General features: G+C 40.7%; 1 protein-coding gene across 1 annotated transcript; it reads right to left on the minus strand.

Moving 5' to 3' along the window:
• Positions 1-6,907: 6,907 nt before the first annotated feature.
• LOC105475855 (kelch repeat and BTB domain containing 2) lies at positions 6,908-18,899 on the minus strand. The gene is made up of 3 exons (XM_071094046.1): positions 18,531-18,899; positions 13,798-13,963; positions 6,908-9,628 (listed from the first exon to the last, which is right to left on the minus strand). The coding sequence occupies exons 1-3, from the start codon at positions 18,698-18,700 to the stop codon at positions 8,093-8,095; spliced, it is 1,872 nt and encodes a 623-aa protein (XP_070950147.1). The 5' UTR covers positions 18,701-18,899; the 3' UTR covers positions 6,908-8,092.
• Positions 18,900-27,241: the final 8,342 nt, after the last annotated feature.

Consider the following 27,241-nt stretch of genomic DNA (forward strand, 5'->3'; position numbering starts at 1 on the left):
GGAGAAAGGAAAGGGGAATAGATTCTGAAGCATGGCAGGGTGGATGCCAGATGGGGGTCTGAGGAGTGACTGAGGGTAAGGGATGGGGTCCCTGTGTGTGTAATGATCCCTCCAGGGGCCTTCTGGAAAAGGGAGCAATAGGGGTATGGCCGGAGGAGCACATGGGGCAAAAATGGTGTCTGTTTTGTTTGGAGGCTGCTTGAGTGCTGTTGGAAATGATCCAGCACAGGCAGGTGATGACCTAGCCTTTGCTCTAGCACCGGCTGTTTCCTTTAGCAGAAGCCAGAGATTCCCGACTCCCATCATTCAAGGATTCGCTCGATTCCAATCACCGTCTCCCTCCTTTTGCTCATTTTCTGCTCCCCCATTTCTGTTCTAAACACTCTCATACCAGAGGGTCTGACCCGCCAGTAGGCACAGACACCTGGGCAGGGGGGCAAGGAGAGGAGAGAAGCATCAGGGAAGGGAAGCATGAGGGCAGGGTTGAGTCAGGGATGGGAGACGAAACAATAGGCAATAAAAAAATGGGTGGGGAGGAAGTGGTAATGGGGGCTCAGGGAGTATGGGTTATGGGTCAAGCTGGCAGGGGGTGCAGGGGACAGAAGCTGTGAATAAGCATGAGGAACAGGGAGGTCACAACCAACCTGAGAGTGAAGCACAGAGTGAAGCCCAGGAGTGGGCTACGGCCCCAAACCTCTCCGAATTCCTCTCGTATGGTGCTCTATGGTGAGCCTGTTCCTCCCACCTTGATGATGTAAGACCCTAAATTACTCAACCCTTCAGACAGCACCCCCAGAGGTGCATTGGCTGCAGCCTCCACAAGGCCCCCAGGGCAAATTATTCCATTTGCTTTCTTGCTCTCCTGTGGATCAGTTCCAAATCTTTATCCCCTCCCCACCCCCACCCCATTCTGTCCCTTTCTCAACAGAGACTGTACTTAAAAAAAAAAATCCTGTCTGGGCGTGGTGGCTGATGCCCGTAATCCCAGCACCTTGGAAAGCTAGCTTTGAGCCTAGGAGTTTGAGACCAGCCTGGGTTAACAGGATGAAACTCGATCTCTACAAACCATAGAAAAAATGAGCTGGGCATGGTGGTTCACACCTGGAGTCCCAGCTACTTGGGAGGTGGGAAGATCACCTGAGCCTGGGAGGTTGAAGCTTCAGTGAGCTGTGATTGCACCACTGCACTCCAGCCCAGGCAATAGAGACCCTGTCTCAAAAAATAAAATCCCAATACAAAAAAATCCCTTGAAAAATGATCTACCTCAGCTTTCTTTACTAATTAATCTGCCTCGAAATCACCCTAACCCTTCCTCTTGGTGAAGAAACTAAAATACATCCCAGTTTAAGATCTGTGCTCCCCAGGAGACTTGATCCCCTCTTCTTCCTCCCTTGCCCCAACACTTTATCCTGACCCTTCTATGTCATCAAAGTCTCCCAGGAGTCTCTAAGTTGTAGACTGCTGAAGTCTCCTCTGCCCTTGACTGTGGTCCATCTCTCTCTGGTGACATCCCCTTTCTCCTTCATTCTCTGCCACGCATCTTTTAGATGTTTACTTTCTCATCTACCACTCAACCCGAACCAGGGCCACTTGCCCTCTGCTCCCTCGACTGGTAACACCGCCACCCATCACATCTACCTTTTTTTTTTTTTTTGTGAGACGGAGTCTCGCTCTGTCGCCCAGGCTGGAGTGCAGTGGCCGGATCTCAGTTCACTGCAAGCTCCGCCTCCCAGGTTTACGCCCTTCTCCTGCCTCAGCCTCCAGAGTAGCTGGGACTACAGGCGCCCGCCACCTCACCCGGCTAGTTTTTTTGTATTTTTTAGTAGAGACGGGGTTTCACCGTGTTAGCCAGGACACATCTACCATTTTTAAACCACGGACTTTTCATGCTGTATCTTCCCAGGTTTCTGCCCTTTTTACAACACTGACCACATTCATCTTCTTGACGCTGTTACAGCTTCCAAGACACCCTACACTCCCAGTGCTGCCCTTTCAGCTTTGCCTGTCACTTTCTCGTCTCTTGCCTGGGCTCCTCTGTCCACCACATTCATGATGTTGCTCAGGGTTCTCCCCTTGACACTTGCTTTTTCCAGTCTTTGCCTACTCTCTGACCTTAATGGCCTCCATGCTGTTGACTCCCAAACATTTATCTTTGTGTATTACATCTCCCTAAGCTTTAGATTTATACATTCAACTGTATGCTGAACATATTTATATATTCCATAAGCTTCCCCAAATCAGCATGTCAAAAACTGAATTCATCAACTCCCTTTATTCCCCAAACTGGCTTTTATTCCTCATTTTTACTGCAAAATCACCATCCACCTAAGTTTCTCCCACTGCGTTGTCCCAACATTCAACCAATCAACAGATCTTGCCACTTTTGTCTCTTGTATATTTCTGGCAGCTGTCACCTCTCGCACCTTATTTCTGTGGTCCTAGTTAGGCTCAGGATCCACGGCCTCTCACTTAAGGTCTTGTGTGGCTGGCTCCTACAGGCTTCTCCAGACTCCAAGTCTATAAAGCACATCTTGCCTTCTGTGCCCCAGTGGCTTTAAGAGGGTTGTCTTTACTGTTCCCACTTTTAAGGCTGGTAATTCCCACCACACATCTTGTTTCAGTGCCTATTCATTTGCTAATTGCGTTCCTTATGTTGATGTATTAGTTTGCTAATGCTGCTCTAACAAAATACCACAAACTGACTGGCTTAAAACAATAGATGTGTATTCCCAAACAGTTCTGGAGAGCAGGATTCTGAAATGAAGGTGTCAGCAGAGTTCTATGAGTCTGTTCTTGCACTGCTATAAAGAAATACCTTAAACTGGGTAATTTATAAAGAAGAGGTTTAATTGCTCATGGTTCTGTTGGCTGTTCAGGAAGCATAGTGGCTTCTGCTTTTGGGGAGGCCTCAGGAAACACAATCATGGAGGAAGGTGAAGGGGAAGCAGGCACGTCTTACATGGCCAGAGCAGGATTAAGAGAGAGAGGTGGGAGGTACCACACACTTTTAAACAATGACATCTCGTGATAACTCACTCACTATACCATAATGAAGGGGATAGCTCTAAATCATTGAGAACTCCACCTCCATGATCCAGTCACCTCCCACCAGACCCCACCTCCAACACTGGGAATTACAATTAGACTTGAGATTTGGACAGGGTCACATATCCAGATCATACGATTCCACACCTGCTCCCTCCCAAAATTTTATGTCCTTCTCAAATTTCAAAATACAATCATGCCTTCCCAACAGTCCCCTGAAGGCTTAACTTATTCCAACATTAACTCAAAAGTCCAAAGTCCAAAGTGTCATCTGAGACACAGCTAGTCCTTTCCATTTTTGATCCTGTAAAATAAAAAAAACAAATTAGTTACTCCTAAGGTACAATGGGGGTACAGGCATTGGGTAAATACTCCCATGGGGGTACAGGCATTGGGTAAATACTCCCAAAAGGGAGAAGGTGGTCAAAAATAAAAGGGCTACAGGCCCCATGCAAGTCCAAAACCCAGCACGGCAGTCATTAAACCTCAAAGCTCCAAAATAATCTCATTTGACTGCATGTCTCACATCATTGCATCCACGCTGGTGCAAGGAATGGGCTCCCTGTGGTGTTGCAGGGTTCAGCCTCTGCAGCTGCTCTCAAGAACTGATGTTAAGTGTCTGCAGCTTTTCCAGGTAGAGGGTGCAACCTGCTAGTGAATCTATCATTCTGGGGTCTGGAGGATTGTGGCCCTCTGTTACAGCTCCACTAGGTAGTGCCCCACTACCCAACCCCACATTTCCTGTCTGTACTACCCTAGTAGAGGTTCTCCATGAGGCTCTGCCCCTGGAGCAGGCTTCTGCCTGGACATCCAGGCTTTTCCATACATCCTCTGAAATCCATGCAGAGGTTCCCACACCTCGATTCTTGCATTGTGTGCACCTGCAAGCTTAACATTATGTGAAAGCTTCTAAGGCTTATGGCTTGCACCCTCTGGAGCAGCCACCTGAGCTATAAATGGGTCCCTCTGAGCAACAGCTGGAGCTGGACTGGCTGGGATGCAGGCAGCAGTGTCTGGAGGCTGGGTTGGGCAGTGGGGCCCTGGTCCTGGACTAAAAATACCATTCAGTCCTCCTAGGCCTCTGGGCCTGTGATGGGAGGGGCAGCCACAATGTTCTCTGAAGTGCCTTCAAAGCCTTCTCCCCATTGTCCTACCAGCATTTGGCTCCCCTTATGCAAATTTCTGCATCCAGCTTAAATTCATTGCCAGAAAAAGAGGTTCTTCTTTTCTACCACATGGCCAGGCTGAAAACTTTTCAAAGTTTTACACTCTGCTTCCCTTTTAAATATAAGTTCCAGTTTCAGGTCATTTCTTTACTCATGCATGTGCACGCATAGGCTGTTTGAAGCAGTTAGGTCACATCTTGAATACTTTTTTGGTTAGAAATTTTTTCTGCCAGATATCCTAAATCATCACTCTTAAGTTCAAGGTCCCACAGATCCTTAGCTCTTTGCTAACATATAAGTGACATTTTCTCCAGTTGCCAATATATTCCTCATCTCTGTCTGAGACCTGGGCCTCATTGTCTATATCACTATGAGTATTTTGGTCACAGCCATTCAATAAGTCACTAGGAAGTTCAAACTTTCCCTCATCTTTCTGTCCTCTTCTGAGCCCTCCATACTCTTCCAACCTCTGCTTATTACCCGATTCCAAGGTTGATTCCGCATTTTCAGGTATCTTTATAGCAATGCACCACTTTAAGTACCAATTTTCTGTATTAGTCTGTTCTTGCACTGGTATAAAGAAATACCCAAGACTGGGTAATTTATAGAGAAAAGAGGTTTAATGGCTCACAGTTTTGCAGGCTGTACGGGAAGCATGGTGGCTGCTACTTCTGGTGAGGCCTCAGAAAACTTATAATCATGGCAGAAGACAAGCAGGCATGTCTTAAAACATGGCCAGAGCAGGAGCAAGTGAGAGTCGAGAGGTGCCACACACAAAAAAAACAGATCATGAGCACTCTCCCACTATAAAACCAGTACTAATGAGGGATGGTGCTAAACCACTCATGGGAACTCTGCCCCCATGATCCAATCACCTCCCACCAGGCCCTATCTCCAACACTGGGAATTACAATCTGACATGATTTTGGGTGGGGACACAGAGCCAAACGATATCAGTGGCCATGCTCATGGTCCAGTTTCTGTGGTTGCAGGCAATGCTTGGTGTCCCCTGGTGTGCAGCTACATAACTCTATTTTCTGCCTCTGTCATCACACAGCAGCTTTTCAAAAAAAAAAAAAAAAGAAGAAGAAAGAAAAAGAAAAAAGAGGTAAGGAAGATGGAGTTGAATTCATGTAAGGCTCAGGTTTTGTCAGTTATAAGTTAAGGCAATAGGGCAGAGGCCGGGCGCAGTGGCTCAAGCCTGTAATCCCAGCACTTTGGGAGGCCGAGATGGGCAGATCACGAGGTCAGAAGATCGAGACCATCCTGGCTAACATGGTGAAACCCCGTCTCTACTAAAAAATACAAAAAACTAGCCGGGCGAGGTGGCGGGCGCCTGTAGTCCCAGCTACTCCGGAGGCTGAGGCAGGAGAGTGGCGTAAACCCGGGAGGCGGAGCTTGCAGTGAACTGAGATCCGGCCACTGCACTCCAGCCTGGGTGACAGAGCGAGACTCCGTCTCAAAAAAATAAATACATAAAAATAAAAAAAGGCAATAGGGCAAAGGAGTTTACGATATTGCTATGATAGTGGCAGAAGATGACAGATCTAAGTTGGATGGAGAGGTAAATTAAAAGGTGACTAATGGAACTACTGAGAATTTAAAAACTGGCATATTGGGTTTGACTCTCAAACTTTCCAAAGCACTTTGAATTTATCTGCTTTAATTTAACAGTTTTATCACCAACTATACAGTGTGCTGTGCTACACTGCAGGGGCATGCAGCCGTAAATAAGAAAATCAACACTGATCATTTTGTAGAAAAGCATGAAGACTAGTAATATTCATTTATTTTATCTTTTAGAGATGGAGTCTCAGTCTGTCACCCAGGCCGGAGTGCAGTGGCACAATGAAGGCTCACTCCAGCCTTGACCTTCCAGGGTTAAGTGATTCTCCCACCACAGCCTCCCTAGTAGCTGGGACTACACGCCACCATGACAATTTTTTTTTTTGGTACAGACAAGGTCTCCCTATGTTGCCCAGGCTGGTCTCAAACTCCCGGGCTCTAACAATCCTCCCACTTGGGCCTCCCAAAGTGCTGGGATTACAGGCATAACCCACCACACATGGCCAAAACTAGTCATAGTCAATAGAATGATCAGTACAATTAATAAGATCTAGGTACAAGGTAGTTAAGAACATGAGAAAGGATACTTTTCACTTCATGGTAAGACATGGTTATCAGGAACCATTCTTTAAAAACTGCCTTAAATAGCTCTTGAGACAGCTGCAAGTAAAGCTGGGATAAAGAAACCATTCTGAGCAGCATGAATAGCATAAAAAAGCATAGCAAAAGCCTAATCAGAAGATAAGGCTTATGGGAAAACAATGCAAGATAGGGCTGTAAAGATAATTTAAAGCCAAATTAGAGAGAGCCTTAAATGTGGTAAGGAATCTGGACTTCATTCAGCAGGCAGTGGAGAGGCAGTTCAAGTCTATAAACACGATCAATTATGTGCTCTAAGAAGAAACCATTTTGTTTGAGGTGAGGTTCAGGCATCATCTCAAGCTTCTAAAGATGGTGATCAGAATCAGATGATTCTAACATGCCAGCAGGGTAGAAAGACACTAGTCTAAGGAAAGCCTATGCATATCTCTCAATCTTTATCAAACAAAATTTGGAAGAAACCACCTGTAACTAGCTAGGCTGACCTAGTAAAATCAAAATTTAAAAAGCAGACCATTCCCATAACGAAATAAATATAGATATTGAATATATACAATTTATTTAATAAATTAATGTCATTCAAAATACAGTGCCAGAACATGATGCAGTTGAACATGCTAGTAATGTTTGTCATGAAGCACCTGTGCTCATGTTAGATTGGCGGCGCCCCACTACTGCTAGTGGTTCCTGGGATTAATGCCAGAGCAGCGCTAGTTATCTGCTCTTCTGCACAGCTAGTGCAGAGAATTCCTGAACAGTTCACCTTACTAATCCTAACCCCCACACGCACACAACAGGTTAAAAAAAACACACCCTGACAGCTAACAGATCTATACACAATCACTCTACAGTAATGCTTGTTATTAAATTAAGATGTAATGACCTGGTTAACCCACTCTAAATCTTGAAGATGGAGAACTACATCAGCAGCAGGTAGTTATATGCATGAGCCAATGTTAACATAATACAGAAAGTGGAGGCTTTTACTGATTAAAGCTCCACGCAGACCCGCACAATGAGGGGCTGGCAATTCTTACTGCAAGCCCAGCAACGTAAGTCCACACCTGGTAAATGACCAGCTGACCGGAAGACCTGTATTCTAGATAGACAAGTATAAGTTAGTGAAAAGAGAATACATGCACCTAATAGTATAGTTAGACTGATCCTGCAGTCATAGCTTTCCCTGTGTAATACCATAAAATTATGGAAGATCTTCCTCAACTAGAGTATAGGATTTAGACGTTTCTATACCAACATGGACATTAGTGTTAAGTGCAGTTGAATTAATTACACTGAAAACTGTATTCCAGGACTTCAGAACAGAAGCACGGGAATGAAATACACATACTAAAATAACCTCAGCACAATTTGTGATATACCACACTAGGAACAGGAAACTACTTTTATAAATGAACTTTTTGAACTGTAAATACACAGGGCTAACAATGTTAGATAATCCAGATTCTTATACTCTCATGATTACACATAAAGTTTCTCAATTATTGAATAATCTATTTCATATTATGGAAGCATATCTTTCTGTAAGACTCACTGATATATATTATACTGATGCAAATATTAAGTAGGGCATAAAAATAAAATTTATCAAAGATAGATTTTTATGTAGTCATATTTAGTTCTTTCATAGCCTCTTTTGTTTAGCAAAGAAAATGACAAAGCACATAACTCAGGCGTGCACTCCCTGAACTTCCCAACTATACAGGTGGTAGTGCGACCATTTCTCCATCCAGTTCAAACTCTTCTGTCCCATCCGTTGAAAAAAGGTAAGTTGGTGGTTTCCATGGAGACTCTTCAAGGCAGGATGGATAGAGTTTCCCCACAGTGCATCGAAAATCTCTCCCCAAGTCCCACAGTACACGTTCAGATATATGCTGCCGCAGAGACCACCGGTCAAGTTCCAGGTCATATTGGTAGGTGACGTATTTAGCTCGCTCATTTAAATGAGTTTCTCGCATAAACACACACAGAGAATTTGAGATCACAACAGCTCTAACACAGGGGTCAGAGTACCTCTTAGCAGGGATGTTGGCTGCCATTTTCCACTCATTTTTATTCACGTCATAAATTTCCACAGTTACTGAAGACCCATCTACAGTGCCAGAGGGGAGTCTTATGCCGGAATTGGTAGCAATATGCAACCCTCCAATATAGAAAATTTTATCACCAAAAGCTGCAGCTGAAGCAAAGGACCTACTAGTCTGTCTCATGGCCATTTCTACCCATGAGTCAGACCTTGGAAAATAACAGTACATGAGGTTCAGTGTCATCACGTAAATGCAGTCATGAACCACGACTGCTGCACTCCATTGCCAAGCACAAGGTAAAGGGCTTACCATCGTCCACTCATCTTTCTCAGTGTCGTATCTTTCTACGGTCCTCCGATTAAGTTCTCCACCTACGCTATCTCCTCCAATTGCATAGATATAGCCTTCACAGCAAACCAAAGATGGCTTTATGCGGACAAAAAGCATTGGGGTCTTTGGAAACCAGGTATTTTGCTGTGCATCAAACCAATAAAAGCAATTCACAGTTCTGAAGGCAGTCTGAAGTTTGCTTGTTTTACTGTGATTTGTTTTTGTGTTTTTCAGAGGAACTTGACCCCCTGCTATGTAGATATCATTATCAGGTGTTACAACAGTCCCAACTTTATGCAAATCAGCTGGCGGGCTACATAGCTTGTAAACTTTTTCTGCTTGGGGGCTGTAACAGACAGAAGAGTAAAGACTACAAGGATTTTCTGAAGATGCTTCAATGAAAATCATCATTTCCTCTTTAGTCATCCCAAGTCTTGGTTTGAAAAACTTGGGCATGGACTTATATAGACCTTGAACCACCACTGACTTATCATTGGGTGGCAGACCTTGAAACCAAGCTCTCTGTGTTACTTCTGAAAGTGCATCAATTCTGATTTGGCTAAGAACAGAAGACAAATACTGGGATCGTGATTCTGTGTTATACTCTAGCCACAGCATAGCAGCTTCTCGAACGGTTTCTTCCTTTTCTACATTTAAATTGTCACTACTGAGAATGTCTATCAGTAGGTCATGTGACAGCTGCATGAACGCGTCCTGATGATACACAGCAGTGAACTTGTGCTCCACCATTCTTTTAGCACTCTGTTTTAATTCCTCACAACTGAAGAGATCAGCAAAACTCAACAATCGTACACAATTCTCTGCATTTATTTTTTTAATTAAATATTCTCGACAACGTTGTAACACATCTTCTACCTAGAAGGAGAAGAAAAAAAACAGGCTGATAGGGCCAGGACAGACACATTTTACTTTTATGTAAGACATTAAATATATTAATCAGACGCCCACAGTGTAATTTTTATTTTCAGATACACACATCTGGGCTAAGAGATAAGGTCTTCTGGTAGTAATAAAATCAGAAGACTATATAATTTTGCAGTAATTTTTCCTGCTCAGTGGCCTACTTAACTGTTCTATTTAGGAACCAGTAGTACAACAATAAACAGGTTCTTAAAAAACAAAACAGCCTTAAAGAATAGGCAAGGAAATTCATACATAAGTCATACTTTCCTAGACTTCATATATAATTGAGAGAACTATACGAAAAAATGTAAACAAATCATAGTATACAGAAAATTGTTGTTGAGTAACTGGATTCTGGTTTCCTCAACTTGGACGAGACAGTCACATAAAACCAGCAAATCATGCACAATGAGTAGTAGTTATTTGCCATTCTTATCTAGAGAGGTAAGTTATCAAAGCAACACGAAATAGACTTATGTGCAGTTATAAATTACCTATATTTAAATGACCCATCTTAGACACTGTAAGCTTCCTAGATTTGTTTTTTCTTAAGAAGGTAGATCTCAGTTGAATCAGGTGTGCTACCTACTATATTTATGCAGCATCATAGTGATTAACTAGAAACTGTTTACACTGAGAAGTCAGGTTGCTTGGATTTAAAGCTTAAAAGGTTGCTTGGATTTAAAACTTAAATTAGCCAATTAAACTACTTATTAGGAAAGAAGTTTCAAATCTCTAAAGTTCAATTTTCTCTTATATAAAATGGGGAAATAACGGTTATCTACCTCAAATGAACACTGCAAGGATCAGATGAGAATATATGTAAAGTATTAGTACAGCATCTGGTACTGAAACACATGATCACTTCATGTGGTTGATAGTGAAAGTCACATTGGTAGTCACAGAATGCCCCATCTCAGGCTTGCCAGGGAAACAGTCTAAGAGGCAGAGTCCTGTTTTGCATTTGAGCAAGCAGATGTAGTATACGGTTTTCATTAAAATGGCAGAAAAAAACTATAAGGAGCAGTGTCAATATTTACAGTAACAAAGTATGCTGGGATTAGATTTTCTTAAAATTCCTTAATGCCTTAAGAATTCGAGAAATGCCTGCTTTTAAAAGAAGGACCAATAAAGAATTAGCTGGGTGTGCTGGTGCATGCCTATGATCCCAGCACTTTGGGATTATAGGAAGGAGGATTTATTGAGCCCAGCAATTCGAGATTGCAGTGAGCTATGACCATGCCACTGCACTCCAGCCTGGGCAACAGAACAAGACATGTCTCTAAAAATAAAAAGTAATGACAACTCGCAAGCTATATAAAGACAGTGCTTACAGTAAACATTTCTCCCTTTCAAGTGTGGAATTACTAGCGCAACAGCAAGCTACCCCAGCCTCAATTTCCCCAGAGTTGTGGGTAGAGTAGGACACTAACAATAAGGTTAGTGGTAATAAGGAGTAAAAGTTGGTCATGTATTGTAACTCACACCTGTAATCCTAGCACTTTGGGAGGCCTAGGTGAGAGAACCGCCTGAGCTCAGGAGTTTGAGACTAGCCTGAGCAACATAAGACGACCTTGTCTCTACAAAAAAATTAAAAAATTAGCCAAGTGTGGTGATGCACGTCTATAGACCCAGCTACTCAGGAGGCTGAGGCTGGGGACAACTTGAGCCCAGGAGATCGAGGCTGCAGTGAGCTGTGATCTCACCACTGTGCTGCAGCCTGGACAACAGAGCAAGACCCTGTCACACACACACAAAAAAGAAGTAAAAGTTGAGTATCCCTAATTCAAAAATTCAAAATACAAAATGCTCCAAAATCTGAAATACCCTGAGTACTGACATGACACTCAAAGGAAATACTCACTGGAGTATTTCAGAGTCTAGATTTTTAGATTAGGGATGCTGAACTAGTAAATATAATGCTGCAAATATCCTAAAATCTGAAAAAATCTGAAATCTGAAACTGGCTGAACTGGATTTCTGGTCCCAACCATTTTGGATAAAGGTTTTAATCAACCTATGGAAGACTAAAAAGGAAGGAAACTACATAAAGCGTGAACTGAGTTCTGGTTTCCAGAATTACACCCAGGTGTTGGCATTCAACCAGTGTCATGCATATTCATTCAGTGCATATTTATTAAGTACTTAACAAATATCATGAACAGTGCTCTCCAAATTTAACCTTTGGTCTAAAGGTTCTCCCTTTGAAGAAGCTTTGTGAAATACAACGGTATTCCAAAACAGGAGATGAAATGAAGAAAAAACTTATATTCCTCTTAAAATTTAAAAAGAGAACATGATGGGGAAATAAAGAGTAAAACAGTTTGTCATCCATAAATATATCAGCCATCACTTGTTTTGTTTAAATACTTCTCCTTAATTGCTCAATATGGTCACATAGCCATTATAAATATTTATCATAATTTCCAAGTTTTCTGTGAAAAATAGTATCATGAAAAATTAGTACATCTAAGCTCTAAGCAAAAAAAAAAAAAAAAAAAAAAAAAAAATCGAAACACTTAAATTTAATAAACACTGTTAAAAATTACTTTAATTTGGCTGGGGGTGGTGGTGGCTCATGCCTGCAATCCCAGCACTTTGGGAGGCCAAGGCGGGTGGATCATTTGAGGACAGGAGTTCCAGACCAGCCTGGCCAACATGGCGAAACCCCGACTCTACTAAAAATACAAAAATTAGCCGGGAATGGTGTAATCCCAGCTACTCGGGAGGCTGAGGCAGGAGAATCACTTGAACCCAGGAGACAGAGGTTGTAGTGAACCAAAGATTGTGCCATTGCACTCCAGCCTGGACAAGAGTGAAACTCCGTCTCAAAAACAAATTACTTTAACATGAAATCAAAATTCTCAGGTATGTTAGGCAGTAAAACACACAAAACCAGTATAAAATTTTCACCTATCTCTTTTATTAACAGATTTACATTCCCATCACAAAACTACTTAGTTTACTGGGTAATCAAATCCTATCGTTTTTCGCTTACACATTTTATTAAAAAAAAAAACCTTTTACCTTCTAAAATACGTTAATAAAGAAGTTACATACATAAAAGACATTACTGGCCCAGGCATGGTGGTTCAGGTCTGTAATCCCAGGGCTTTGAGAGGTCAATGCAGGAGAATTGCTTGAGCCTGGGATTTCTGAGACCAGCCTGGGCAACACAGTGAGATCCTGTCTCTATAAAAAATAAAAATATTGGCCGGGTGCAGAGGCTCACGCCTGTAATCCCAGCACTTTGGGAGGCCAAGGCAGGCGGATTACGAGGTCAGGAGATTGAGACCATTCTGGCTAACACGGTGAAACTCCGTCTCTACTAAAAATATTAGTTAAAAAAATTAACAATAAATTAATTAATTAAAATAAATAAATAAAAAATTAGCCAGGCATGGTGATGGGCGCCTGTACTTCCAGCTACTCGAGAGGCTGAGGCAGGAGAATGGCATGAACCCAGAAGCGGAGCTTGCATTTGAGCCGAGATCGCGCCACTAGACTCCAGCCTGGGCGACAGAGTGAGACTCCGTCTCAAATAAATAAAAATAAATAAATAAATAAATAAATAAAAATACTAGCTGGGCATGGTGGTGCGCACCTTTAGTCATCCCAGCTACTCAGGAGGCTGAAGCAGGAGGATCACCTGAGCCCATGAGTTCAAGGCTTCAGTGAACCATGACTGCCAGTGCACTCCAGCCTGGGTGACCAAACGAGACCCCGTCTCGAAAACATAAATAAATAAGGTTTAACAATGTTTCCTCACAAAATAAACCACATAATAAACCAGTAAGCCACAACTCATGTATGTAACTGAGGAAAAAAATGCTTACCTGTAGGCTGAGCACAGTGGCTCACACCTGTAATCTCAGCACTTTGGAAGGCCAAGATGGGTGGATCACCAGATCAGGAGTTCAAGACCAGCCCGACCAACATGGTGAAATCCCATACTAAATATACAAAAATTAGCGCCTGTAATCCCAGCTACTCAGGAGGCTGAGGCAGGAGAATAGCTTGAACCTGGGAGGTGGAGGTTACAGTGAGCTGAGATCGCGCCACTGCACTCCAGCCTGGGCAACAGAGAGAGACTCCGTCTCAAAAAGTATCTATATGCTTACCTGTAGGAAACAAGCTGTTTCATAAAGCTGTTCTACAGTACTGTCATTCATTGCCAAGTTACCCGTGTATGCGTAAGTTATTATTATCTGTAAGGTGGCAGCATCCACATTCCTCAGGTGTACATGGGTTTGTTTGCTTTCACTTAGTCCACTCATAAACATGGCCCTACAGGGGAGATGGAGAAAATAAAGTTGTAAGGGTTTTGTGTAAAACAAATGTAGAGCTGAAAAGAACAATTAGACAACAAGAGGTGTTCATTTAGGATATTTACTTATAAGTGAACCTTTTTTTTGTTTTTTGAGACAGGGTCTTGCTCTGTCCCCCAGGCTGGAGTGCAGTGGTGCGATCATGGCTCACCGCAGCCTCGACCTTCTGGGCTCAAGCGATTCTCCTCAGTCTCCCAAGTAGCTGGGACTACAGGCATGCATCACCACTCCCAGCTATTTTTTTTTTTTATTTTTAGTAGAGACGAGGCCTCCCTATGTTGCCCAGGCTGGTCTCCAACTCCTGAGCTCAAGCAATCTTCCTACCTCAGCCTCCCAAAGTGCTCGGATTACAGGCATGAGCCACTGTGCCTAGCCAATGAAATTTTTAGGGAGACAGATACGAATAAAATCCAGTCCCAAAGATATACCAGACTATTCCATCATGCCATTTTGAGTGAAAATCTCAAAATTCTATTTACTCCTTATATTCATACCATGAAATAATATTCAGCAATAAAAGGAAACTAAGTATTAATATATACTTTAACATAAATGAATCTGAAAACATTATGCTCAGTGAAAGAAGCCACATAGAAAAACCATATAGTGTATGAGTCCATTTATATAAAACGTCCAAAAAAAGAAAATATAGAGAGACAGAAGGTAGATTACTAGTTCCTTAGAACTGTAAGAATGGGGTTTGTGACTATAAATAGACACAAAGTGATGAAAATGCTCTAAATTTAGATTGTGGAAATGGTTATATAACTCTGTAAATATACTAAAATTCATTTAATTATACACTTAAAATGGGTAGATTTTGTGGTATGCAAATTACATCTCAATAAAGCTGTTAAAAATTCATTTACTCAAACCATTATCTAAAAATATGCAGGACACTTTCCTAAAAATCTATTATATACAGGAAATCATGATGGAAAGGCAACTGGCATGATGAAGAATACAAAGTAGAATGCCCATATATAGGTAAGAGATGAAAACAGGGGAGAAAAGCCTCTGCATGTAGCGGTCAACAGTGAGCGTCACAACAGTCACTAATTTGGCCCCTCAAGGACAGAGATGAAGAAGCCATTCAAAATGGATAAAACGGGGTAGAACATAAGAAGCGATTGTTCAAGGGGCATAGCTTGAACACAAGGGCTTATGCAGGAAACCAGAAAATGAATGGGAAAAATGGAGGGCAGTTAGATCACAGAGGGCCTTTAAATGAGACAAGAGAGTCTGAGCTTTTCCTTGTAGATAGTGGGGAAAACCAAAGGGTTTCAAGTCTGAAATTAGCACGACAAAATGTAAGTGATAAATGTAGGATGAATACTCTAAGCTGACAGGCTATTCAGAGCTAAAAGCTAGAGACAGGAAAACTGGCCATGAGGCTATGACAATAATATACCTAAGAGGTAAGAAACTGAGTTACACTGGCAGAAATGAATACAAAAACCACTATAGCCGGCGCTTGGTGGCTCACACTTGTAATCCCAGCATTTTGGGAGGCCAAGGTGGGCGGATCCTCTGAGGCCAGGAGTTTGAGACCAGCCTGGCCAACATGGTGAAACCCCATCTCCACTAAAAAATACAAAAATTAGCTGCATGTGGTGGCAGGTGCCTGTAATCCCAGCTACTCAGGAGGCTGAGGCAGGAGAATCACTTGAACCCGGGAGGCAGAGATTGCAGTGAGCCAAGATCGACCCACTGCACTCCAGCCTGGGTGACCAAAGTGAAACTCTGTCTCAAAAAGAAACAAACAAACAAAACCCACTATAAAGAGCCAACAGGATCTGGTGATTTTCTTTTTCCTTTTCTTTTTTTAAGACGGAGTCTCACCCTGTCGCCCAGGCTGGAGTGCAGTGGTGGTATCTCGGTTTACTGCAACACCCAACTCCCAGATTCAAGCGATTCTCCCACCTCAGCATCCCAAGTAGCTGGGATTACAGGCGCCCGCCACCACGCCCGGCTAATTTTTTGTATTTTTAGTAGAGATGGGGTTTCACCATGTTAGTCAGGATGGTTTCAATCTCCTGACCTCGTGATCCACCCACCTCGGCCTCCCAAAGCACTGGGATTACAGGTGTGAGCCACCACGCCCAACCAGAAACAGCAAATACGTAATTTCATAATACTGAAACAGGCTGAAGTACCACAACAGAAGAAGTGCTGAGTAATTCTCAAGCAATTCTCTCATTTTGGGTCTATAATGAACTATACATGTTACCAAAAAATATTAAAACTATTATTCAGGGGTACCTACTAATTCTTGGTGGGACAGACAGAACTGGTAACTCAAACTACAAAGGAAGAATGTATTTAGTTCAGAAGGCAAAATCTCTAACATTAAAGATGTGTAGGAGCATTACATGTAAAGATCTTGAAATCTACAATTCTGGGAGCGGAATCTAGTTGAAGAACACTTGGGAAATATCCTGTGGATATGAAACTGTCCCAGGCACAAGATTTTAATGATGGGTGGCTTTAATCCCAAACACATATTGAACTATTTTATTTATTTAATAAATATCTGATTTGTTTTAGGGATAATATACAGTTATCCCTTGGTATCTGTGGGGGACTGGTTGGTTAAGAAATTTCCCAGACTTGGCCAGGTACAGTAGCTCACGCCTGTAATCCCAGCGCTTTGGGAGACCGAGGCGGGTGGATCACTTGGGGTCAGGAGTTTGAGACCAGCATGGCCAACATAGTGAAAACCCGTCTCTACTGAAAACACACCAAAAAATTAGCTAGGCATGGTGGTGTGTGCCCGTAATCCCAGCTACTTGGGAGGCTGAGGCACAAGAATCGCTTGAACCTGGGAGGCAGAGGTTGCAGTGAGTCGAGATAGCACCACTGCACTCCAGCCTGGGTGACAGACTCTGTCTTTAAAAAAAAAAAAAAGATTGTAGGCACAGCAAAGGCAACAACTGGTATTGAGCCTTAGCTTTTGAAATCGTCATGGGATGTGTTAGGGAATGTGAAGTTTCTATATCTTCATATAAAGTAAGTCAGCCCTCAAAGTTCAAATGAAATCTGTCCTGTCTACAGCTGCCATTAAAGAACAGTAGAACAGGCGGTGCGGAGTGGCTCACGCCTGTAATCCCAGCACTTTGGGAGGCCAAGGCGGGCAGATCACGAGATCAGGAGTTTGAGACCAGCCTGACAAACATGGTGAAACCCCATCTCTACTAAAATTACAAAAATTAGTCAGATGTGGTGGTGCGCGCCTGTAATCCCAGCTACTTGGGAGGCTAAGGCAGGAGAATCACTTGAACCCAAGAGGCAGAGGTTGCAGTGAGCTGAGATCGCGCCACTGCACTGCACTCCAGCCTGGACGACAGAGCAAGATCGTCTCAAAAAAAAAAAAAAAAGAACAGCAGGACCAAACTCACTAATGATTGCTGCTTATGGCTGTTAATATTTGTAGTAGAAATATACTGGTCCACATTTAATTCACCTTTATTCTTTCTGTCCCTTTCAAATATTAAGTCAAAATTACCTAAAAGCAAAGAACAAATTAAGCAATTTCTATGCTTTGGCTTCTATTCTGCTCGGGAAACGTACAACAAAGATGCAGAAGATCATAAAAATGTAAAGTTAAGCTTTATGTATCTGTATTAGCAAAGAGTAACTAAATTCACTTCTACATTCAGAGGCACAGAGAATACCAACAATGTTACTAGTTATTAAATATTTAAATCTGGCAAAGAGTCTAGTTAGTATAAAGAAATATGACAAATGGTAATAGCAAAGAGTGAGAAAAAATACATTTCGTAAAGAAAAGTCTTAACGAGGCCGGGCGCAGTGGCTCAAGCCTGTAATCCCAGCACTTTGGGAGGCCGAGATAGGCAGATCACGAGGTCAGGAGATCGAGACCATCCTGTCGAACACGGTGAAACCCCATCTCTACTAAAAAGTACAAAAAAAAAAACTAGCTGGGCGAGGTGGCGGGCGCCTGTAGTCCCAGCTACTCGGGAGGCTGAGGCAGGAGAATGGCGTAAACCCGGGAGGCAGAGCTTGCAGTGAGCCGAGATCCGGCCACTGCACTCCAGCCTGGGCGACAGAGCAAGACTCCGTCTCAAAAAAAAAAAAAAAAAAAAAAAAAAAGAAAAGTCTTAACGTATCTAACAGCACCAATTTTTACTCTCTAAAAATTACTATTTGAGCCTATGATAACTTGTCAGTTTAAAAACAGGGATCACTGTTTTCTAAAGGTAGCATTTTAAAACCTCAAAGTATAAATTATCCCATTTTTCTTTCTCTTTTAATGGAAAAAGAATATTCTAAACTTTTCTGCCTTCCCAACGTTAAAACTTTACCTTAACACATTTCTTGTATTCAAACCTTTATAAAACTTCTTTCATGTGTCCCTTACACATGCAAGAATGAGATTTGCCAAGTACTACATCATCTGAACAGAAAACTTAAGCAAAACTTAAAAACAAAAATTGAGATGTGGCTTCTTAAAAAATTAAAAAACATTTCAAAGAATTTCCATTTAAAACATTAAAAGTACTTACCTGAAATAAGAGCTACATGTTGCAAGAACCATCTTATGACAAGGGAATTCAGTGCCCTCAACAATTAACACTATGTCAGTAAACAACTGCTGTTCATAAAACAGTTTCAACTGTTCCAACAAGGACACAGCATATTCAGTATTGATCTGCCTCTCGTCTTGAGTGGACATGACTGTATTCCATTAATATCTCCAGGAACAGATTTAAAAAGTCCGTCTTACTAATGGAAGGTCAAGTGAATACTTGAGAAATAAAGGAGAAACCACTTGCTGTTATCTGCAGCATTCAGTACCAAGACTGACACATTTCACTAATGAGTAATATCTTGTTACAGACTTAGAATCACTCCTAGGTCATCCTGTATTAATTAGGTTCTTCAGAGTTTTTCAACACAGTCTGCAGACATTGTGCTCAAATCTGCAATTGCGCAGCTCATGAGTGAAAGAGAAAAATACACGAGGTAGATTTTGTGGCAACATCCTATGTTCAGTGGATCCTGTGGAGTCACTAAAAAGAAAGAAAGTTAAGTTGTAGTATCTAGGCCAGTACAGTTTTAGAATATAACGTTTAAAATGGCAGCCTTAAATAGAAATCATGTTTATTTGAAGTTCAACTTTAGATATTACCATAAAAGCGAAACATGACAAAAATGAAGATCCTTAGTCTATATTTAAAATTAAAAAACAGAAGAAAATTACCAGTTGTAATTTCAAGTTAACTTTTGCCTTCTATACAAAATATAACTGTCACAGAAAATAACGAATACATTAATAAGTACACATTTTTAAAGCTCTTTCAAAATAGATAAATTACCAAAGCCTGATCTCTTATTTGGTAGCAACAAATGATCATAATATATAAGAAAAAATATTTTTTAAAAAACTCTGTTCTCTTACATAGAGATTTCTCATTCTCTGAATATATTTTAAATACGTTCACAAAGTCTTCATATTTAATTTAAACTATACGGTAAATAGATTCAAACTGTTTATTCTCAAATTTGCCATTCAATTCAGTAAGAGAAGTATATGTAATCTGTCTCTTTGAAGAGTGGTTCTTTCCTAGGAATCTTTACGAATAAGAACATATAATTTTACTTAAAAAAAAAAACATAAAATGTAATGGATATATGTTTCTACCCAGAATACTCCGTATTACACAAATATGAATGTTCTCCAAATTAATATGTAAGTTTAATTCAAATCCAATCTAAATCCTATATTCAAGGGATTTATCTGGAAGAATACACAAAAGTTGCTAAGATATTTAAAGAAGGCCAAGTTTTTCATGATTCTTATGAAAATATTAAATCTATTATAAAACGTCCATAAACCCAAGTACACATAAGAAACTAGATATGACTGGCCGGGCACGGTGGCTCACACCCGTAATCCCAGCACTTTGGTAGACTGAGGTAGGAGGATCACAAGGTCAGGAGTTCGAGACCATCCTGACCAACATGGTGAAATTCCATCTCTATTAAAAATACAAAAATTAGCTGGCTGTGGTAGTGCATGCCTGTAATCCCAGCTACTCGGGAGGTTGAGGCAGGGGAATTGCTTGAATCCGGGAGGTGGAGATTGCAGTGTGCCAAGATTGCACCACTGCACTCCAACTGGGGCGACACAGCAAGACTCCGTCTCAAAAAAAAAAAAAAAAAAAAGAAAGAAATTAGATATGATAAAGATAAATATGGTATTTCAAATTAAGCTTTAGTCATACTGCATACCATTCATCAAAAAAAAAAAAAAATTCCAGCTGAATAAAAATTTATTTGGAACTCAGTATTCACAACACATGGCAAAGGAATTACAAATCAGGAAAAGAGGAAAATCCCAAATAGAATGCTACTAATATGCTAACTATAAAAACTACCACCTCTTTTTTCACCAACTCTTAAGATGACCCTTGGTTACCATAATGAGAAATGACTCCATCATTAGAATCACTAATATTTTTTCTCACAAAATACCATCCATTATGTCAAAGAGAATATCACATATACTTCCTGACAAACTATACTATTACAGTAACTGCTAACTTGATATACAGTCAAGTTTCCAACCAAGTTAACTGTGAAAGTAACTAAAACAGGTGCAAAGGCAGAGTGAGACTCTGGGTCATTTAAGGTAATAACTTTGCTCTTCCAGAACTGCATGTTACACTATAAATCTGAGTTCTACTATTATAATCTCTAAGGCAAATAATACTTAAAATCACTGGCTATTTCCACACATTAATAACGCAACAAGGCATAGTGTTGTTGAGGGTGTGGAAAAACAAGCATTCTTACACAGAGGAGTAAGCTGATACATACCCACAATTCCTTATTCAAAACTCTTGACACAAGACACGTTCCACAATTTAGACTTCTCCAGATTTTATACAGGTATTGTGACACATGTACCCTATATTATAAAACCCTCTCAAGAAGTCTCAGGTAGCAATGGATAATCAAACATATTATCTTTGCTGAGGGAACTATGAATGGTGTGAAAAATAAAGACTATATATAGCCTCATGTTACTTCAGGTCAGGTTTTACCAGCGAAGTTTTTTTTGTTTTGTTTTAACAACTTGATTTTTCAGAGTTTTTTGAATTTTAGAATTGCAAGTATCATAGAAAATATAGTATCTGACACTGGAAATGCTTAATACCAATCTAATATATTAATCCTACTTCTAGAAATATATTTTACAAAAATATATGCATTAATAAAGTAAAAGTCCTAATCCCAGTAGCTGGACTCAAAATTGTCCCCATCCATGTTTAAACAAGGTAACAGCAACTGGTGGCCAGGGCCAAGACAGATTTAAATCATGTCACTAGACCCCAGAATTTCCTGCAGGCTACCTGTACAGGCTCACTCTGGTCATTTCATTAACTATATAATAAGATGATTTTCTGCAGTGATTTTGGGGACGCCTCATTTATGACTGGGTTTTGCTAGATTTGATTTTTTATCGTATCCATGAAACTGTATTAAAACAAATGAAGTCTGCTTCTAAAAAATTACAAAGTCATTATACTCATTAACACAGCCTTTTTAGATTCCCCTATTTCCCACTCTTCTTTTGTGATCCAGGATACGTTTTCTTCCTGGAGAGATAGTCTACATAAAAGTTACTTTAAAATAGGCAGAAAAAGAAAGTCATTCAGATATGACACTAAGTAAATAAGTGCAATTAAAAATAAATTTAAGGCCTGGAGTGGTGGCTCATGCCTGGAATCCCAGCACTTTGAGAGGTTGAGGTTGGTGGATCACTTGACGTTAGGAGTTCGAGAACAGCCTGGTCAACATGGTGAAACCCCATCTCTACTAAAAACACAAAAAAATTAGCTGGACCTGGTGGCACGTGCTTGTAATTCCAGCTACTCAGGAAGCTGAGGACAGGGAATCACTTGAACCTGGCAGACAGAGGTTGCAGTAAGCTGAGATTGCGCCACTGTACTCCAGCTTGAGTGACAGAGCGAGACTCTGTCTCAAAAACAAAACAAAACAAAAAATAATAAATAAAATTAAGTAGCTCACCCCTCTGGGAGTATAGACTTCAAAAGGTATTAACTAAAAATGTGAAAGCTTGGCCAGGTGTTGTGACTCACGCCTGTAATCCCAGCACTTTGGGAGGCCGAGGAGGGCAGATCACTTGAGGCCTGAGGTCTGGAGTTCAAGACCAGCCTGACCAACATAGCAAAATCCTGTCTCTACTAAAACTACAAAAATTAGCCAGTGGCACATGCCCGTAATACTAGCTACTCTGGAGGCTGAGGCTGCTTCAGGCTGAGAATCACCTGAACCCGGGAGGAGGAGGTTGCAGTGAGCTGAGATCACACCACTGCATTCCAGCCTGGGCAACACAGCAAGACTCTGTCTTACAAAAATAAAAATAAAAATGTGAAAATGTGCAAAGTTTAGGATGATCAACCAACAATCTTCAAATGCCCACAACACAAACATTTTCTGTAAAAGACTCCTTCCCTCCTAAAAACAAACCTTGAAACCAATACCCTAAATCCTCTGAAGCATTTCAGCATGTACCATATTACCAACCGATGGGACATATTTTACATTTTCTCTTTTCAATAATTATATTTTGTGTATCATTCTATATCTAAAATCAGCATCAAAACGTCACAAACCCTGTTATCTGTGGAAGCTAGCTTCCCCAGATTAATTCTCAGGCATCAAGCAAACTGCTGACTTAATTTTCTTTGCTGAATGAATGGCTACTTAAATTTAATTCCACAAAAGTTTATTGAATACTAAGTGCCAATCATCGTACTTTACATACTCGGATTGAGAGAAGCCAAACACTAAAGCTCCAAAACACCAAGGGCTTTTACTCTTACTACAGATCACAGCCAAAACTACAGCTGTCATTCAAAAACATGGTGTTTTAAAAACCAGCTATTCTAGACAAACTCAAAAGCCAAGAAGCAAGCAAATGAGTGAGGCAAGCTGGGTGTAAGAAACATTTTTCTTGAAATGTAGCTATCTTGATATTTTACTTCCAAACTTTTAATAGAGACATGAGTGCAAGAAATTTTACTCTTCACCATAAGAAAAATTGTAGTACAGATAAAATGAGCAAAGGTATCTGGTGCTCAGCTCTACTACAGTGGATCACACAGGAGAAAGGAAAAACTTACTGAAGACCTATTTAAACCTTCTGGATTTTATTAATATACGCAATGATTACCTGGTTTTTACAAAATAAACTTTTGGCCAGGTGTGGTGGCTCATGCCTGTACTCCCAGCATTTTGGGAGGCCAAGGCGAGAGGGTACCTTGAGGCCAGGAGTTCAAGGCTGCAGTGAGCTATGATCATGCCACTGCACTCCAGCCTGGGCGATAGCTAGACTCTGCCTCTAAAATTAAAAAAAAAAAAAAAAAAAAAAAAAAAAAAGGTTGGGCACAGTGGCTCCTGCCTGTAATCCCAGCACTTTGGGAGGCTGAGGTGGGCAGATCACCTGAGGTCAGGAGTTTGAGACCATCCTGGCCAACATGGTGAAACACCATCTCTACTAAAAATACAAAAATTAGCCTGGTGTGATGGTGCGTGCCTGTAATCCCTGCTACTCAGGAGGCTGAGGCAGAAGAATCGCTTGAACCCGGGAAGGGGAGGTTGCAGTGAGCCGAGATTGCACCACTGTACTCCAGCCTGGGCAACAAAAGACTCTGTCTCAAAAACATAAAAAAAAAAATAGTAATAGTAATAAAACTTCAAAAGGTACACTACTCTCTCTTCTCATAACAAAGACAAAATATTTTAGGCTTTGGGAGCCATAAGATCTCTATCCCAAAGATTTAACTCTTGCTGCAGCCTGAAAGCAGCCAAAGACAATATGGAAACAATGTTATTTCAATAAAACTTTATTTACAAGAATAGGTTACAGGCCACATTTACCAACCTCTGCTTTATTTTAAAAAATTTCTATTTATATATATATACATATATATATACACACACACAGACACACATTGATTTTTTTTTTAAGAGACAGGATCGCACTATGTTGCCCAGGCTGGTTTTGAACTCCTACGTTCAAGCGATCCACCTGCCTCAGCCTCCCAAAGTGCCAGGATTACAGGCGTGAACCAGAGCACCTGGCCTTACACTGCTTCTTGATGAAATATTTAGTTGATGAAATATTTAATCAGTGACTAAAATACATACCTCAAGTTGTTTCTGCAAGAAGCATGTTTCTCTTCAGATCACAAAAACAAGGAAAAGCACAAACTTTAAATTCTTGAATAATGAATTAAATATAATTAATATAATCTGCATAGATTCCACTTTTCTTCTCAACCAAAGTATTCTAACATCTTTTACCTAGTCACACAACTGCTTTCCCCAATTCCTGCTAATTCCACGGAACTTCTGAAACATGTTCTTATCTAGTGTGAGTACCCTTTAATTAAGGTTAAAAAAAAAAAAAAAAAACCAACATCTCTCCCCAAGATAATGTCAAATAAAAATCCATAATGAGAAACGGCTATTCAAAAACACTTAGATTACTTTGGGAAATCCCTGTTACATGCCACAATTCCTGGTATCAGGTGCTTCCAGATTAATAAGAAAGTCCTATATTCTAACACTAATCATTAGAATATATTCCATAGTAAAAAATGCTAACCAGCATAGGAATTAAATCAGTCATGCATAAAATTCAGAATCTATTTAATAAAGTGCAATATACTTTGACATAAAAAGTGTACATATTCTTATTCCTTAAGTCCTGGGCTCAATTCAGTGTTTTTGACTGATTTGCTTGATCGCACAGAATGGCAAAGATAAGGTTAAAATGTTATACACAGGATGAAATCCTCTCCTCCACTGTCTACACGTATTTTTTTTTTTTTTTTTTTTGAGACGGAGTCTTGCTCCGTCATCCAGGCTGGAGTGCAATGGCGTGATCTAGGTTCCTCCACCTCCATCTCACAGGTTCAAGCAATTCTCCTGCCTCAGCCTCCTGAATAGCTGGGATTACAGGCATGCACCACCATGACCGGCTAATTTTTCATGTTTTAGAGATGGGGTTTCATCGCATTGGCCAAGCTGGTCTCAAACTCTTCACCTCAGGCGGTCTGCCTGCCTCAGCCTTCCAAAGTGCTGGGATTATAGGAAGGAGCCACCATGTCCGGCCTCTACCCACTGACTTCTACGAATTATTAGGGGACAAAGTCCTATTTATTTTTAAATCCGAGGACTTCCTACAGAAGTCAAAAATTTATAAACTGATTGAAAACAAATGCTTCTAATACATTTTCTCTAGGACGTCCAAGTCTCCAAGGTTCTACTGAGTGAATTCCACCACATAAAAGTTATGAAACATTGTTACTAAATGATTGTCAGGATTAGGTCAGCAATCGATAGTAACATATACAATTCTACTTAAAAATCTGAAACTCTTCCCACAGTATATTATTTCTAGAGATGACAAAGTATTGGGAGGATATTGAAAATACTACGGCATTTTATATCAGAGACCTGAGTGTCCTTCGATTTTCATACCCCAAAGGGATCTAAGAACTAATATTCCACTGAAACCAAGAGACAACTGTGTTTCTATTCAACAAATTTAAGTTGGTTGTCTGAATTCCTCACTTAACTTTCCTATAAAATAACAGTATTAAAAAGAGGTTTAACTCTTCACTGTAAGCAGCAAAATATGACCGAAAGTGTATCAGCAAAGAAAATTTACACAAAGCAAATACTACTTTAATACTCATAAAGAGATAACAGTGACAGTGAATTTTACAGATTCTGATTATTAATATTAAAGGATAAGGAACCAAGATGAAAGGTATGAAATGTTGAAATTTTAAAAAATCCCAAATACTTTAAAGTATCAGAGGTTGATGGCAGTGTTTTGGTTTTTTGAGGTGAGGTGGGGGGGGGGGGAATGATAGATGTCTAATTTCACTTTGAAACCAAGTATTCATTCCTAGAGGTGTGTACTTTGTAGCATCCTCCCACTGAGTAGCCTGGAAACACAAATAGAAGCAAAGCAAACTTTTCCAATGTTAACCAGGCAGAATATAGAGATCGAGGAACGAATAAAGGATTAAAGAACTATTGAACGTGATAAAGAGACCAATCAGCAATTAACTGAGCTGTGGATGAAAAAGGAAGAAAGGATAAAAAGATGGGAAAGACGCTGCTAGCAAGGCCTGCTACAGTAAGTACAGTAGTAGGTACAAAGTTTCCACTGGACAGGAGTTTTAGTGATCTATTACACAGCATGGTGATCATCGCAGTTAACAATAATATATCACATATTTCAAAACTGCTAAAGATTCTAAATGTTCTCACCACAAAAAAGTAGATGAGGTGATAGATGTTAACAGCCTGATTTCATCATTCCTCAATGTGTACATAGATTGAAACATCACATTGTAGCCCACAAATACATACAATTATTATTTGCCAACTAAAAAATAAAATAAATTATATAGTAGGAATGAAGGATAGGTCTCCCCCCAGGAACGGCAGTGCGGCTATAAATAATTCACCTGTAGGAAGCACATTCAAACTGTACATTACTAACTTAGGGATTGCTGCATCTCCCAATGCTACAAATGTTAACAGAGAAGATTAAAAATGTTTTTTGGAAAAGATCCAAGGCATTCTCCATGGAGGTCAACTGTTGAAAAAAAAAAAATTGAGTACAAACCCAAACTACTTGGGTTAAAGCTCCAGTTCTGCAACTTAATAGTTCTGCGGCCCTTGGTAAGTTATTTATTCTCTATGCCTCAGTTTGCTCATCTATAAAATGGGGTTAAAAGTAGAACTCTCAATGAATTGTTTTAGGGTTACATTTCATACTTGGTTCAGTACCTGATACATAGCACTACTACATAAATATTCGAAATTATTTGTATTAACCCACCCACTGGTGAAGCTTTTGTAGCACTTTCCCAACTCCTGGATTCCCCACCTACACCAGGTCTAAAGATTCCAATTTCAGCCGGGCGCGGTGGCTCAAGCCTGTAATCCCAGCACTTTGGGAGGCCGAGGCGGGTGGATCACGAGGTCAGAAGATCGAGACCATTCTGGCTAACACGGTGAAACCCCCCTCTCTACTAAAAAATACAAAAAACTAGCCAGGCGAGGTGGTGGGCGCCTGTAGTCCCAGCTACTCGGAGGCTGAGGCAGGAGAATGGCGTAAACCCGGGAGGCGGAGCTTGCAGTGAGCTGAGATCCGGCC

The sequence above is a fragment of the Macaca nemestrina genome, chromosome 4 (assembly GCF_043159975.1).
Source record: "Macaca nemestrina isolate mMacNem1 chromosome 4, mMacNem.hap1, whole genome shotgun sequence".
In the NCBI taxonomy this organism is placed as follows: Eukaryota; Metazoa; Chordata; class Mammalia; order Primates; family Cercopithecidae; genus Macaca; species Macaca nemestrina.